Below are 16,554 nucleotides of genomic sequence, written 5' to 3'. Positions count from 1 at the left end.
CTCTGCAGCAAGAAGTTGTTTCACCTGCCTGTTCCCTTTGGGGATTTCACAGGCTACAGCAGTCGAAGCAAAGGTCACAGTTTAGTGACCAAACAGTGGACCAGAGCACTGAAGGTGCTCGGGTCTGTTTTCATGGATAAAGAACAATAGCAGGAAGCAGATCTTCCCAGTGCTACTCCTTGCGCTGCCACGGGTTTTCCGTGTCATCCCCAACAAGCTGCCATCTCTTAGTGTCCCCTAGGTACAAAATGGACCTAGAGGTGGCCCATCATCCCATAAGTAGTGGAAAAATTTGTTAGTCAATGTTTGTACAGCACTGGAGCCTTGCTGCTATGTGTTACGCAGAGCCTGTAATACCACCTGAGAACAAATTATATTTGTGCATAATCAAAATCACATCCAGCTCAGCCCTGATTCAAGAATCCTTTTTGGCTGGAGATGATGTCCAGAGCAGAGAGAGCACAGCTTGATTTCCAGAGCCCAGGCTGAGCTGGCAGGTAAAAACATCTTGGTTTGACTGGTAAACTGAGCAAATTTGACATGGAAACCACTGAGGAAGAATAAATATGGAACAACAAGATGTAATTTTACAGAGGCCTTTTTTTTACTCAGAGCCATCCCAGCCTTAAACTAAGAGTTCCTGAGGTCTGGGGAGGGAAATTCTAGCTGTGGTAGGTTTGGCTGAGGCTCACTCCTGTCACAAGCACAGACATCTGTTAAGTGCACAATCACTGAACAGCGCTATTACTACAGAACTGCAAAGAGCAGGAGAAACAGGAAGAGAGGGGGAAAAGATGAGAGAAGAAAATGAGTTTTTAGCTCTGACACAGAACCAAGGATAAATGACAAAACCAGAAGAATAGCCTATAGGAACTGCATGATCAGTGTTCCCCAAACCAGCCTGAAATTCATACCCTGATCAAAGCGAACAGTGATGCTCCTACAGCCTGGGAGGAAGGGCTGTCGAAGAGCTCTGTTTCTTTACATTTAACGGAAACAGGTTCAATCACTGGATCTCCAGAATATCTGTGTATGTGACCGATCTGTTCGTGCTGTAGGCCTCCACCATCAACATTTCTCTTTCTCACGTATGTGATGTGAATTCCTTTAATGGGCTCTATGCCATCATTAAGCACATCGTTTGTCTTGTCCATGTTTCTAGTCGTGCTTTAACAAGTGCATGATATTTCACATGAAATATCAAGATATAAATAGACACTTAACAAACCTCACCGAGGGCTATCTGCAAGAATGGATCCTGCAGACTTCCGCACCAAATGCTGTCACTACCACTGCAGAACCGTCTTACATCAGTTCAGCCTGACACTTCAGTAGCCTCCAACTTTTTTTTCTTTGAACCAGACATAGGTGAGAAAAGTGACATGCACACACAGGCTGTCTTTCATTTAGCAGTAAAACCACAGCATATTCCTCGGCTTTCCTGTTTTATGCTACGTGGGTTAAAAACATTTTTCTGCCTAACTAGGATATTGGGAGTCTTAGGAAATGAACAATGCAGATCTGTAAAGCTACTCAGATGAACAGCTCTAGGACTGTGGAAATATATTTTGAGTAATCAAAAGGACTTGTACTGATTGGTATTACACTCTTTTTACATTTTGCTTTCAGTGGCAGTCCCTCAAAGGCAAGTTTAGCGGCAGGAACAATCTCTGAAATGGTGAGTGTTATGTAGGTATTAGTCAAGGAGGAAGATGGGTGCAGGTGAGATGACAAACATCCTCCAGACTGGCTATAAACAACAATCTGCTTTTGATCAGTTAATTAATCAAGAAGTATTGGAATTATTCTACTAATCAATAACTTGAATGCATTGTATTCAGTCACAATAAATCTATGACTAAGAAAAGAAGCAAAATTCATGGAATAAATGCTTTGTTAAAACGATGATGACTTCTTTCTTTCAGGGAGATATCTCAGAGCCCCTGGATAGCCACAGTGCACTACCATGGACTAGCTCCAGCAGCGCTAGAAAGCGTCTGTGTCAGGGGCTGAGCAGAGCTGCAGGGAAAGACTGCACCAGCCAAGGGTGAGAAGGAAGGAGGAGGGCGACTGGATGCGATTATCCCATATGAACTTTGACAAAACCATGAGAACCAACATCTCCTCCAGTTCCTGTGAAAGTATACTGGCTTAATATTGTGTTTGGTTTTGGGCCCCTTGCTACAAGACACCGAGGTGTTGGACCATGTCCAAAGAACAATGAAGCTGGTGAAGGGTCTGGAGCACAAGTCTTACGAGGAGAAGCTGAAGGAACTGGGGTGGTTTAGTCTGGAGAAAAGGAGGCTCAGGGAGACCTTATCACTCTCTACAACCACCTGAAGAAAGTTTGTAGTGAGGTGAGTGTCGGTCTCTTTTCCCAAGTAACAAGTGATAGGACGAGAGGAAATGGCCTCAAGTTGCACCAGGGGAAGTTTAGACTGGCTGTTAGGAAAAATTTCTTCACTGAAAGGGTTGACAAGCATTGGAACAGGCTGCCCAGGGAAGCAGCTTAGTCATCATCCCTGGACGTATTTAAAAGACATGTAGATGTGGCACTTAGGGCCATGGTTTAGTGGTGGACTTGGCAGTGTTAGGTTTATGGTTGAACCAGATGATCTTAAGGGTCTTTTCCAACCTAAATGACTCTATGATTCTATAATTCTATGGATGACAGCAAGACTTTCTGTCCTCCACCAGATACCAAATCCAGAAAACAGTGCTTGGTACTACCGAGCACAGCTATAGAGCAGGCACATAGATTGCTCAGAAACCCAGGTCCAACTTGGCTCTAGGCTGAGACTCAGGGGAAGTCATTGTCATTGCTGTTTTCATCATGCCACCCAAAACTCTGTCCACTATTCTGCGTCAGAGCTTCCTGCCTCTGAAGGAGGATAATAAGGATCTTGTCGGCTAAAGATGAATGCACAAGTATGTTCAACATGCAGCAAGAAGTTCTCAAGCTCAATTAGACTAGAGGAAGGGACTGGTCTAATATCCTAAAGTATTATTGCACTCAAAAAGAAACGTGTGAGAAAACAAAATGGATGAAAGTTAGGTGGAAGGATGCCCACTGCTGAATGGATGTTACAGAGCCACTTCTTAATTGAACAGTCCACAGGATCCTTGTTCATTCCTTTTCCTTGTTTGATAGAGGATGGATTTGCTCTGAGGATGATGCAGGATTGTATACCAGAGGATAGTGCTCACAGTGGGGTCCCTGCCTGATTTGCTGAAGAAGCTGATAGCCATGCAGTGAGTGAGGGGGAAGCCTCCAGGAAAGGAAAGAAGATGTTCGTGTAACTGAGTCCTGTTGTCTAGGACTAGATGTGTCACAGGGGTTCCTACATGATCCTTCCTATGGAAGTCACCTAAACCTCACAGATTTTTGTGAACTCTGTGTGTCTCTCTCTTGGGGCACTAGGGCTGAGCGCTCACAGCTGTGGCTGAAATCTATAGGAGCTGTGCTTCGAGCATGCAGTGTGCTGACTACAATGCTGCTAAGTATTCTGGAAAATCAGGTGTTTTGGCTGGGCACCCCACAGCAGGGGATATCTGACTCCTTGGAGCGGAGGTGTGAACATATTCATGCTGTACTGGTGTGCTTGACAACAGTCATAAAAATAACTAACTCTCTATTGTGAGCGGGTCTGAATACAGAGTAGTCAAGAAAGCATGAGTTCAAGATGGTCTTCACCTGCTCAGTCTCAGGCTTTGCATCGGACGTGCATCTCATTCCAGTCTGGCTCAACCTTTGTGTCTACATTTAGCCTGTATCCGTGGCTAAACGATAGCTAGCTGTTCTATTACTCAATGACCCGTCCCTACTTGAGAAAGGGAATCGGGAAAATGAAGGAAGACTTGTGGGTTGAGATAAGAACCATTTAATAATTGAAATATTTTTTTTTAAAAAAGAAAAATGATAATGATAACAATAATGGTATATACAGACAAGTGATGCACGGTGCAGCTGCTCACCACCCCTTGGCCAACATCCAGCCCACTCCCAGCTAGCCATCCCAGAGCAAGAAAGTCACGAAAATGCAATCCCGGAAGAGAGAAAGTAAGCTTCAGGAGTGGAAGGACAAGTGAGACCCTCCAGGTACAGTGGCCATTGAGGAAGAGAGCGGAAAAAGTGAAAGAGAAAGCCGAGAGACTGTCCCCAAAAATCTTTCCAGTTTATAGTGAGCATGACTTTACATGGCATGGAGTACCCATTTGTCAATTTGGTGCCAATCTTCCTGACCGCACTCCCCTCAGGTTCTTGGACATCTGAGTCGTTAGTAAACACAAATTGAAAAGTCCTTGAGAACTATGGACACCTGCATATCACAGCTGGCTAGATACTAAAACAAAGCATCTAATCAACTTTGTTCTCACCGAATTGGGTGCTTCAGTCTTCTTAAAAATGCAGCTTAATTTAGGAAGGTGGCTTCTCTGAACAGAAAATTGATTCTATGATTCTATCTGAGAAATCAGGACACTGTCCTAATCACCTCCCATGACCACCTCAACTGATCCCCACTGTCACGCTCCCAGCCTGTCTCCCTCTTGAAGGAAGGGAACAAGAAAGACCAGCTCCATGTGAAAATGGCATCCCTTGTGTGCTATGCAGAGGTGCTCAGGAGGAAGCAACTGTTGGATCTTGTCTCCTGATGCACCTTCACAAGGGAACCAAATATAGATCCAGGGAGAAACCCCAATTCTGGCTTCTCTGAAGTCCTGAGTGTCTGACTTTACAGACTTCAAGTCCTTTTCACAGCATGTATTTCCTATAAAAAGAGCAAAGTGAAAAAAATAGAAATTCCATCATGTGGCAATGTGTTAACATCCACATATGTCCCAATAGGATCCTTTCATTTCCTGCCACTTCAGTTAATGAAGTAAGACACAACAGCAGGAGATTGTCATCTTCCTTCTGGATTAGCCCTAGAGAGGATGTGACCCATGGTCTGAAGCCAGAAGTCACATAAATGGGGGAGGAAGTGAGGACTGCACAGCTGTAGCCAGTTTTACTAACCAAGAACATCCTTTTCTTGACATCCTTTTCTCAGGAAGGAAAGTGAGATTATGGGCAGCCCTGGTGGTATAACCACCTCTTCTTTGGCCCCAGGTGACACTGGGATTTGCAGACTTCTCCAGACAGGTCCTGCCTCTCCTTCCTCAATTCACTCCTTTCCTCGGTCTGATCCATATCCACCCCTCTGCTTTTGGATTCAGAGCTGCTCCTTCTGCCTGCTGGGGTTTAGGGAAGGAAAGGTGCTATTTCCTGCTGCAGTAAGGCTCTGTGAAGTACAGCATATCAGGTTAACCCCGTGTCCAGCTTTGGGCAATTTCTCCATCAGCTGGTGAAGGAGATGGCTCTGGTGGGAGGAATGCCTTCCTGCCGAGTCTCAATTCCTGCCCCAAAGCGTGCAAAAGAATTGGCTCAAGGTATCTCAGAAGCGTAGGGAAAAATGAATCTGGCTGCTCTGAGATTTAAACATTTTTGCCACAAGAATGGAGGGGAAGAGAGATGGAAAGCTACAGATTAAGCCCTAGAAAGGTAGGTTTCCAGCTCCTACTGCCCCTCGGAAAGGCAGCCCAGGACCAGCACCCACCCCCCTGCCAGTCTGCCCCCTTCCCAGCCCCACACCTGGGCCCTCCTGCAGCAGCACCAGCACCCCGGGATGCTGCACTGGCACCGGAGACTGTGGGGCCACGGGGCTTGTGTCAGTCAAGCCACTGGCAGCCCCAGGCACCTGCCTGCTATGTGCACCTGGGCCAGCCCTGCTGGGGACGCTGCCAGTTTCACCCCCCAACATTTTAGGAGAGGAAAAAAACCCAGCACGTACATGCCTCAGCTTGTTCTCAGAAACGTCTGAATCATTTTGCCTAAAATTTCCCCCCTCCTTCGAAAAGTCAGAGCAAGCTAGCTGCATGGAAAAAACACATCTGCTGTGGCTGAACCTTATACGCAGTGGAAAACAGAGACATTTTCAGAAAGTCTTAACAATGTGCAATACCACCAGCCTTGGCTACGTAAGAAACCAAATTCACATTCCTTCCAGTACAGGACCACTAAGGCCAGCTGCTTCCCAGCCACACAGGGCTGGTGGGCCAGGGCTTGGGCCCCCCTCTGCCTCCTGCTGCATTCGTGCCAGCCAAGCAGCCGCTCAGCCTGCCAGCCCCACCAGTTTCAGAGCCCTGAACTACTGATGATGCTTCACTGCAACACTTTATGCATCAGCAATCATTTATTTTTATAATTCTGGGTTTCAAGTGATGCCGTTACACAGGACATCTCATCCTCAGATCCACTGAATTTGGAGTGTCCTTTAAAGAAGAAACAGTGGGGAACAAGCAGGACATGGGGGCAGGCTGAGTCCCTCAGATAGTGCAGGTATGATGGACCAGAGAAGGGCTGAGGGGAGGAGAGGCAGGAGAGGGAAAGGAGGTCTGGGTGTCAACTAAGGACGGGTCTGGGTGTCAAAGGAGAGAGGTAAGACTGGGGGAGGGTGATGAGAGCTGGGAAGCCAGGTCCATGTCATGGAGCAGATGAGGAGCAGGACACAGGCTCATTTCAATTCAAGACCCATTAAGTGTTAATTCTCCTTAGGGAAGTTTGAATTAAAAATGGGGCAGGGAAAGCTGCTGGATCCATAGGCGTGGAAACATAGGATTTACTGTGTAATTCTGAGGGCTTCCCAGTCATTCCTTCTCACCAAGCATTTGCAGACACTGTGCACACCACCCAGGAGAAACCCTAGAAACCCTGCACTCTAGGTCAGCTGGGGCAAGGTGCAGAGAATGCCCTTACCTTTCTTTGGGCTAATAGATCTGTAAGTGATGCTGGGAAACCATAAAGGATCTCCTTTCCATCCACTCCCAGGAAGCAGAGCTATCTGCTTGAAACTCTTGCAAAGTTTTGGGCTGGAAACGTTGCACCAACAGTGAGCAGCTGAGTCACTGAGCGCAAGTGGGATCCTCCTGCCATTCCTTCATTGCCTTCTCTACCCTGGGGCAATACAGTCTTCATTTGCTTTCTTTTTTTTCTTTCCTTTTTTTTATTTTCTATAGAACTAAAGTTTCTGAAAGTGACTGCCTAAGAGCACTTACAAGAACCAGGGTGCTGCTCTGAAAGCTCCCTGTCTCCCCAACCCGTGACCCTGCAATGCTTCCCAGACCTGATCTGCAGCATCCTCTGCTCATCCAGTCCTAAATCATGACATCCTGCTTGCCTTACTGTGGTCTGGCTTGTAACGTACCCACCGCACACTACCCCCATACAGTCCAGTCCTCAGGCCAGGGCCAGCTGGATGATATTCTCCTGCAATTTGATCTCCCTATGAGGTACGCTGTCCTTCTGCTCCAGAGCTGAGCGGGCTGCCCAGCACACCCTGCCTCAAGACCTCGCTCTACATCATTGCTGATCTTGCAGTACCAGGACAGAGACTTCCCTCTTCAGCAGATCAAGGGCCCTGGCTGGATCTCCCTCCTTCTCTGCAGATCCCTCCTCCAAGGCTGTTCCAGATCCCCACCATAATCCTGGCCAAACTCCTTAGACCCACTTTGCAATGACCCCAGGCCATCTCCTTGCTCAGCCTATGAAAACTGGGCTTTGTGGTCCCTACATGTCCCACTCTGCCACTGTCCCACATCTCTGCAACCTGACATGCTACTCCAGGGCTTGGGGCACTGTGGGTGAGAAGAAAGAGGGACCTGTCCATTGCTTCCCAGGCTGGAAGGGTTTATCACCTGTGCCCCAACGACTGACGTACCTGCTGGCCCTTCAACACCACCCTCTCCACCTCACGTCACCTGGTGCCCGACCCTCTTCGGATGCCCCCACTGAGCCATGATGGCTTTCTGAAGGAGTTGCTCCCACATTTTCCCATCACTCCCACATGGCTCCGACTTTCTCCCTCTCTCCTGTGTGCCCTCCGGTTCTGCCCAGCTCCCAGATGGGCACATCACACTCGTTGCCACAGCACCACCCCTGAGAGCCGACCTGCTCATCAGCCTAATGGATTTCCAAGGGGGTGGGGGAGAGGGGAGGAGAGTGAGTGGCTGATGCTTCTCAGCCACTCAGCTTGGCCCAGAGCTAACGAGGCATCTCAAAATTAAAAAGTGAACTGCAATCCCCAGCAGGCCTGTCCTCCTTTTGGCATTAGTCGGAGTTCTCTTTCTTAAAAAAGAGGACTGGGGAGCCATTAGTTGCACTTGGAGCCATCGAAGCACCACATCCTGGGGAAGGTGGGGGTGCTGGGACAAGGAGAGCAGCTCAGGACTGCTGGCTCTGAGAAAGGTTGAGAAGCGTCAGACGTAACTCACCATGGTAAGGAGCACAAATGCTCTTCCAGTGTCTCTACACCCAAAGGTTCCCCAGCATCAGCCGCTCTGATCTTGCCCCTCATGCCCTCATCCCTGGGCTGCAGAGGGCTGCAGGGTCTGGCTTGTAGAGGTGCTCTCTGGAGCAGCTCAGCCTGACTCACAGGAAATGGAGCAGTTTCTGCTTTGCTCCAGTCCTGTCCACTTCTCACTGCTGGGCCAGCCCTGAGACATCCCCATGCTGTTCCTCCAGGGCAGATGGCTCTAAGCAGGACGTGCCACCCCTCCGAGATGCTGTCTCAGCCATTTGCAGCTCATCCCAGGGCAGAGCACCAGTGGGTGAAGAGCAATTGCCTCCTCCAGCAGAGATGGCTTATGCCCATTATGCCCAGCTGGAAGACAGCTGAGGGGTGGCAGGACAGTCGGAGTGGCACACAAGAGGGGCTGAAGGGGCAGTGTCCTGGAGAACAGTCCAGTCCTTGGGTTGCTGGGACTGGGTTTCAGCCCAGTCCCACACATCCCTGAGGGACAGCAGGTCTGCACACACATAGCTCACAGAACTTTGCCCAAAATGTGCCTTTTCCAGCAGCACACAGTTTACTGTCACTCTCTCCACAGCAGGGATGTGGGTGAACTGGAAGCCACAAAGGGTCAGATGCATCCTGGCGTGATCCCACTGGATTTCTCCTAGGAATGGATTTGGCCCAAAATCTCGGAGAACTGGTGAGCCCTGGGGACAGCAGTGGTGCAAGGAAGCTTCCACCCCTTTCCCCTGGGCTTGTAATGCTCGTGATTTCCAGCTTTCAGACTCAGCTCTCAGCCCACCCTTCCCTCATCTGTAAATGCTGCAGGAGAAATTTTGTCCAGATTAGCTTATCTTCAGGGGGAGGGGGCCAGACATGCTGAGAGTCAGGGCACCCCTGCGCAATGAGCACCAAAGGCACCATTACTGGTGCTGCCAGCCAGAACTTTGCACTCACAAGCAGAGGGAAGGGCAGGAAAGGGTGAAAGGCAACTGTGAGATGAGTGCAGGAAAGAGAGTTACCATCGTCTTTCTATTTCTCTGCTTGAGTGAGGGAAAATGCAGTTTGTACTTTAGGAATTCAGAGTAAAATCAAATTAAATGCAATGGTTGCTCAAAACCATCCATTTTGCAGTCAGGAAGGACACGGCGCCCACTGAGCCCAGCCCGCGCACCGCACAGACCTGGCAGGGTCAGCAGCACTGCCTGCTCCAAGCCCTGTGCCACCTTGCCTGGGCTGAAGGAAGGGGTGGTCCATGTCCTGAGGGGGCACTGGGATGCCCTGGGGACCTGTCACCAGAGCACACAGGCTGTGAAATGGGCCTGGGCTGCTGGATCTCCAGCCCCACGGCTCCCCGCTGCGCCCCTCTGCTTTGTGCCTCCATGGAGCCAGATGACCTACTGTTTTACTGTATCATAGTCATCTCAGTGGCTTACAAGACGGTTTTCTTGCAGTTTTTATGTCATATCTGCAGTTTTCCTTCTCATAAAATGCGACTGCACCAATTCCTGGGATTTGGGCTGCTCAGCTAATAGGGTCATATCATGTTTCCCAGGCAGAGCCTTCAAATCAAATCCAATGTTCAAAGGAGAGAAGGGAGAGAGGGAACCCCAGTTTCCTTGAAGAGCATTTCAATCCTCCCCAAAGTGTTCCCCACTGCACTGAGGTGACCTCCCAGATGCCTCCTGTTCACTAGAGAGGGATGAGCATCTCCCCCACCCCACAGGGCCATGAGACACCTGAAAGCCCCTGCCTCACCCTGGGGCAGGGTGTGCTGGTGAGGGCGTTGGGGACAGAGTGCGTGGGGAAGGAGGGCAGTTTCTGCCAAAGAGGAAGTGGCAGTGAGTGGATGGGGGCAGGTTTGGATGACATGCAGGGAAACCAGAGGTTTCAGGGAGAGATGGGTTCATTTGTGGGGTCAGGGGAAACTGGAATACACTGAGGCGACTTCAAAACCTGATGAAAACAGTGGGCATGTTGTCCCACCTCCAGCTTCAAGGAACTCTGGATCAGGCCCTTTGGGAGAAAACTCCTCCCTTGTATCACTACGGACTTGGCCCTGGCATTTCTCCCTCTGAAGAGGACAAGCATGAATCTGCTTCCTAGCAGTCGTCCAGAGAAGGACATCTCAATGGGGTTCCTGTCCTCCTGCAGACTGAAGATCTCCCAGTCCCACACATCTCCTCGTGAGGAGGAAATAGCTCTGCCCAGAAAAGACTGAAAGAGCCAAGCTCAGCAGGCTGAAGCCAGATGTCCTCCAAAACCCCTCCCCCTGTGGTCAGCTGTGGTTCTCCGCTGCCTGCCTGCTCCTCTCCAACAAACGGACCTCAACTGTACCCTGGAGTACGACAATACCCAAGGATTATTTCATGTTTCATCTCCACCAGGATGACAAAGAGAAGGTTCTTCCTGCTCTCCTTTTCGCTCACAAGACACAAGCGAAGAGTTGCAGATCCTTGCATCTCCTACTGAATTAGCAGTGATGCTTCCAGCTCCCCATGGAATATTTTATCCTATATTGTTGCTGAGAGAGCAGCTTGGCACACTGGCCAACAGCCTTGCCAATGGACACCCCAGCCCTCACTGGGGAAAAGAGCTAAAAAATCTGACGTTGGAAATAGAAGCTGAGGAGGGTGACCTGATGGAGGAAAGTTTGGAGTAGAGGAAAAGCAGAGTGTCTCTGTCCCACCAAAACATCCCCAGAAACATCACGCTGTGGACAACCTGCAGCTGTCTGCAGAATTGGTTACAGCAGGAGGAGAGGAGCTGGTGAGAGGAGTAGGGAAACAAGGAGAGAAACACGAGGGAGGAGGCAAGAAGGAGATGGGGCTAGCAAACTGGGTGGGGGAGAAGTCAGGTGGGAGCTTTTCAGGAGGTCTGCGTGTGTTGCGAGCAGCCAAGCCACGCACAGACACGCGCCGGCCCCCGTGCTCTGCTCCTCGCGACTGGCCGTCACCGTACCTCCAAAGTCAGGCCTGAGGCGGACGTCATAGCCCTTCAGCAGTTTGTCCACAATCTCTTTCACCACAGAAATATTCCCAGTGGATGGGCTGAAAGACAGAAAAAGAGAGTCCTCGTCATCCCATGTGCCACCGGCCCCCGCAGGATGGGGGTCCCATCTGGGCAGCACTGCCAGATCATCCCTTGTGCCTCACAGCACCAGAGCACCTGCGTGTGCTGCAGACACCCCAGCCGTGGGCACAGCCTCCCCTTCTCCTTTCTCACTCATATTTTCTGTCCCTGGTGCAGCTCTTGGCCCCCGGTCCCCACGAGTCCCACAGGGCTGCCAGGGGTCCCAAGCCATCCTTGGGGTGGCACAGGAGACTTTGCAGGTATTTTGTCTCCTTTTCTGCAGCTCATCCTGACTGCTGGGTACTCCAAATTCCATCACCCCATGCTGCTTCCTGGTGCCTACATCCCAGAGAACGGTACCCCCCTCCACACCGGCACTGCTTGCAATGCACACCCTCTCCCCAGCCACCGATGGACGCACTGGGGGTGCCTCACTGCGCCCTGCCCATAGGTGGGTGCACTCCCCCCACTCCCAGGCAGAAATCACCCTTTCTGTTCCACCAGGGCACGCTAGGGGCGGCTGCTTCCCCTCTCTTGCAGGACTCTCCCCCCTTCCCCTGCCATGCTGGGCACTCACTCCTGGTCTCACACCTCACAGCACAGACTTGCCACACACTGAGGTCCCCACTACACAAGTCCCCCACCAGCAGGCACCCTGCACTGCCACACACCCCAGTGCAACCTCTGCTTCTCAGTGCACTTCAGGTATTTCTTCGTATTATTGAAGTAAAGGTAAAAATGACGCTCCTTTTGTCCTATGGCCTCAACACACGGCTGATCTTTGGCATGTAAAAATTCATTTTCTGTCACTTAGCATCGCTGTGACTTCTTAGCAATGCAAATCGAAAAGCAGAGACGGGGAAGGAGAATCCATCTTTTGCTCTCAGTGCCAGGGCAGCGATCCTTTCCCTCCCAACCCTCTGACTTGCATGTGGGGGGAAGCAGCTGTTCCCCCTAACACTGATCCAGCTCCTCCAGCTATTTCAACAAGAAGGGAGCTCCCTCTAATAACAGCCCAGGAGCCAAAGCAAAACTGATGGTGGCAAACCAGAAAGCAGAGGATGCTAAAAATATTGAGCCTATTCGGTGCTGCGGGGTACATAGGTTTTCTGCCTGAAAGCCCAGCCCCTGTGCCACCCTCATCCCCTGCTTTGCATGAGAATAGAGACCCTGCTGGTGACAACTGCTGCTCTTGGAAGTCACCCACCACAACAGCATGTCTCCCTGTCAACACCGCTTCCCGCATCCAGCCAAGTCCAGCTGGAAAGCTGCGCTCCCTCTGCTAGCCAGCCCCTGCCTCGCTGGGCACCGGGGTTTGCGCTGACATGTCCGTGTGTCTGCGCACACACATGGACATGGACACGGAGACGCGTGCTCTCCAGACCTTACAGAGGATTTACGGGCTCTCTGCCTGTGCACACAGACACATGAAAGCGCTGGAGCTCAAGGGTACAGCTGCGTAACGTGCACAAATGTGTGTGTGTGTGGCCGCAGCCAGGTCTGCGTGGAGGTGTCTGTGGGTGCACATCTTGCTCCATCAGGTTATGACGAGACTTTGGGCTGTGGACACATTTTATCCAGGAGCACAGAAATAGGTGTTTGTGGGTGCCTGAGTCTGGGTTCCCAGGTGCCCAGACTCGGCATAGGTGTGGGTGGAGGCATGTGGGACCACTGGGGAGTCTGGGCATGCGTTAAGGCTCTGGATGCAGAGGCTGTGTATATGCAGAGATTTCTCAGCCGAACAGGAACGTGTGAATGTGAGCCAGCACGCTTCCCAGGCCCAGCTTTGGTGCACGGACAAACCTTTCAGCACTTGGGCTGGGGGGGCAGCGAAGTGTCTGAGCTGTGCTCCTGAGCGGGCACCTTACAGAGGTGCAGCTCTACATTGCATTGCTTCATTCACTGTAAAAAGGCCAGAGACGTGTGCACAGGTGGATGTTTTCACAACATTGTGTCTAGGCTTGTGAGGTCCTCTTGCACCTGTGGATTTCTATGCAGGTATGTGAGGTTTTGCAGCATGCTTATGTATATATGCTTACTGTGGGTTGATAGTGTGCACCAGCATTTGTTCACCTCTAGACAGTCATCACTAGGCACATAGATTTCCATATTCATAAATTTCCATATTAATAATATAGACACCATGTATTTCTCAAGAGATTTAGACAGTTCTGTTGAGCTTCACACAGGACATAAACTCAGGAAGCAGTGTTACCTCCTTAATATAGGCAAGGAAATTGAGCCAGAGACAGTAACCAAAGTGCCAGGGCCCTGCAGAAAGTGGCAGAGTGGCAAAAGGGATGCGGGGGCTCTTTCCTCCTCATCAGATACAAGTTGGCCCAGTGAGGGCATCAACTGGCATCGTGATTAAGGGCAAAGTCTCTTGCCTCTCAGTGCTCCTTTTGATCCAAAAAAAGCCACATCCTTCCCGCTGAACAGGCAAGTTGTGCATTTGCCCAGCTGTGGGCTAGCAGCTGCGTGTGTTATTCCTGGTAAATGTGGATCTGCATCCGCTTAGGGAGCATGTACATCCAGCCTGTGAACTGAATTTTTGAATACTATGTCCCTGATTCTGTGTGAGCGCGCATGTGTTTTGCATATACTATACACTTGCAGCCAGACATCTACATGTATGTGCACCGTGCTGCTGGCTGGGATGTGTGGGAGTAGCTCAAGGCATGTGCATATGGGAGAGTGTTATGTCTCCAAGGTGTGCACAGATATACATGCAGACTAGAGGTGAATATCAGTCCTGGACGTAAGCAGATATAAATATACATGCAAGGACACATCTGAGCAAAGGTTTTTGATGTGGGCATTGCTCTTTACACATTTGCTTGGACATTGTCTCTAATGCCTGTGTATGTGTTCATACACAGTGAAACCATGCATGAATGATGTGGGTAAGGTGGGCATGAATCTGAGCATGTGCGTATTTATAACTATGGGAACATAAATCTTTGTACATACAGATCTGCAAGGCTGTGCAGGGACCTGCATGTGTGCGTCGGGAACGCACTGCTCAGTGTGCATGGCTGAGCAAGGAAATGCCATGGCTCCCTCCCCGTCAGCACAGAGGTACAAACCCACCTGCCCACATGTGTGAGAGGGGAGGGCGAGGAGGAGTAGGCAACACTGCTCCTGTGTGTGAAGGCAGAGGATGAATGCCTGTGTCGGAGCAAACAGGTGTGCTCTGTACACCTTGTCCAGGCTGGATGAGTGCCTGCATCTCTGGTTGCTTGGATCGCTTGGTGTGCTCAAGGCATACCCCAGGAATAGCTGCAGCTTGAGGATGCGGGGCATTAGTGCCCACACTTGCATGGCTACAGGCAAGGCAGGTGAAGCGTGCTGTGCTCTGTGGGCGTGCTGCGATACACATGTGTGTGCACCTGAACGAGCACGGATGAATGCGCACATGCAGGGATGTCTCCGAACGGATCACACCCACGGATGGCTGTGTTGCATGCCATAAATCTGCGTGGAGGCACAGACGTAGGCATCGCCTCCCTCACACCGCAGAGCCAGGGCTGTGGTACAGGCACGGCACGCTCAGATGCGAGCGTTGGTGCGTGTGTACCGTGTGTGTGCAGACACAGGCATGGCCCAGGCAGCCCCGTGCCCGGGTGCGTGTGCACACAGCTCAGTGCCGTGCACTCTCGCGGCTCCTATGGACACCATGTTCCCAGCAAAATGCTTCGTTTTGCCATTTTCCCCCGGGTTGCCTACAGAGGGGGGGACGGGGACGCGCTGCAAGTGGGCTGCGAGATGGGCTCCGTCCGCAGAGACCCCGCTCCACATCTCATGTATGAGCAGCCCTCCTCCCCCTGGAATGACACGGGCTGGGAAATAACAACCGCAGGCAGCAGGGGAAGCAATATGGGGAAAGGACCCCCTCCCCTTTCTCACATACAGATCAATGGAGAAAACCCCAAACAAAATAAATAAACAAATCCTGTATCAGCCCCCCTGTCCCTGCAGCCTGGGATCGCAATCCTTACCTTTGCGCACAGCAGGCGAGACAAAGAGCTGCTAAAGCAGAGACAATTCCACTCAATCTGTCTGCCTGAAATGTCCACATTTCCACAAAGACGAAGGATGGAAAAAAAAATCTTTGGAGGGGAGGGGAAAGAAGGATGGATCTTCTGAAATCCCCCTCCAAAAAAAGGGGGGGAGGGAAAAAAGAAACCAACCCCCCCCCAGTTAATGATTTCCTAGAGAAAAAGAATAATGAAAAAAAACTAAAAAATGTGGGGGAAAAATTTCCCCCCCCCTCCTTCAGTGCCAGTCAAATAATTCGTTTCTTCTTCCCTTCAGCATCCTCTCAACAAGAGACATCCTCTGGCAATGGAGAAAATCCCAAGAGAAAGAAAAATAAAATGCCCCAAAATGGGCTCAGCAAAATGTGAAATCGAATCTCACAGGTACACAGAAGAAGGATAAGAAGAAAAAAAACCACAAAAAAAATAAAAGAAAAAGAAAAAAAAAGAACTCAGTGTCCCCTGAGCACTCCACTTGGATTATTTTTCCTCCTGCTCTTTTGCCATCCGGTTCTGCAGATGTTTCATGGCTCCTGCTATCCACCTTCAGAGAAGAGGAGGAGAAAGAGTGTGTATGTGTGTGTGTGTGTGTGAGGGGGGAGGTGTGAGTTATCCAGCAATATGATTTTATTCTGGATTTTACCTACTTGCTCCCCCCTCCCTCTTTATTTTCCGAGGGGGAAGGGGAAGAAACCCCAGCCCACTGTGCTGATATTTTATTTTAGGGAAATCTCAGGCTCAACACTTGGCTGGCTTGGGATTTTTCTGAAAGAGTTAAAAAAAGGAAAAACAAATGCAATCCAGTAAATAAATAAGTACATATATGCATGTGGAGAAAAAAAAATAAACCCCTGTCTGCGGAAAGAGCTGCTCTCGGAGGGAGGGCTGATATCTCCCTAGTGCTGTTGCCGCAGCTCCCGTGGAGTTTTGCTGCTCATTGCAAAGTCACAAGAGGAGGGGAGGAGAGAGGGAGTTTGTGGATGGGGAGGGGGACTCTCCGGGCAAATTGGGATTCTGACGTCATGGCTGACATTAACCCCTGCCGGCTTGCAGAGAGGATTTTTTTTTTCTTTTTTTTTCCGATGAGATGGGAGCAGGGGAGAGGATGGGGAAAG

The 16,554-nt window shown here is 50.3% G+C and overlaps 1 protein-coding gene across 2 annotated transcripts in view; it reads right to left on the bottom strand.

Annotated features, from left to right (window-relative positions):
- The window catches only part of LOC104384738 (gamma-aminobutyric acid receptor subunit beta-4), a 79,919-nt gene extending 64,439 nt beyond the window's left edge, over nt 1-15,480 (bottom strand). For both annotated transcript variants that reach the window (XM_086619402.1, XM_086619403.1), the window contains exons 1-2: nt 15,401-15,480; nt 11,292-11,380 (exon numbers count right to left, since the gene is read on the bottom strand). In XM_086619402.1, coding sequence (XP_086475528.1) covers nt 11,292-11,380; nt 15,401-15,480 — 169 coding nt within the window. The remainder of the gene's footprint in view (nt 1-11,291; nt 11,381-15,400) is intronic.
- Nucleotides 15,481-16,554: the final 1,074 nt, after the last annotated feature.

This window comes from Tauraco erythrolophus, chromosome 13 (assembly GCF_009769465.1).
Source record: "Tauraco erythrolophus isolate bTauEry1 chromosome 13, bTauEry1.pri, whole genome shotgun sequence".
Taxonomy (NCBI): domain Eukaryota; kingdom Metazoa; phylum Chordata; class Aves; order Musophagiformes; family Musophagidae; genus Tauraco; species Tauraco erythrolophus.
Note: the sequence above shows the minus strand (reverse complement) of the source record. Positions and strands in the feature narration are given on the sequence as shown.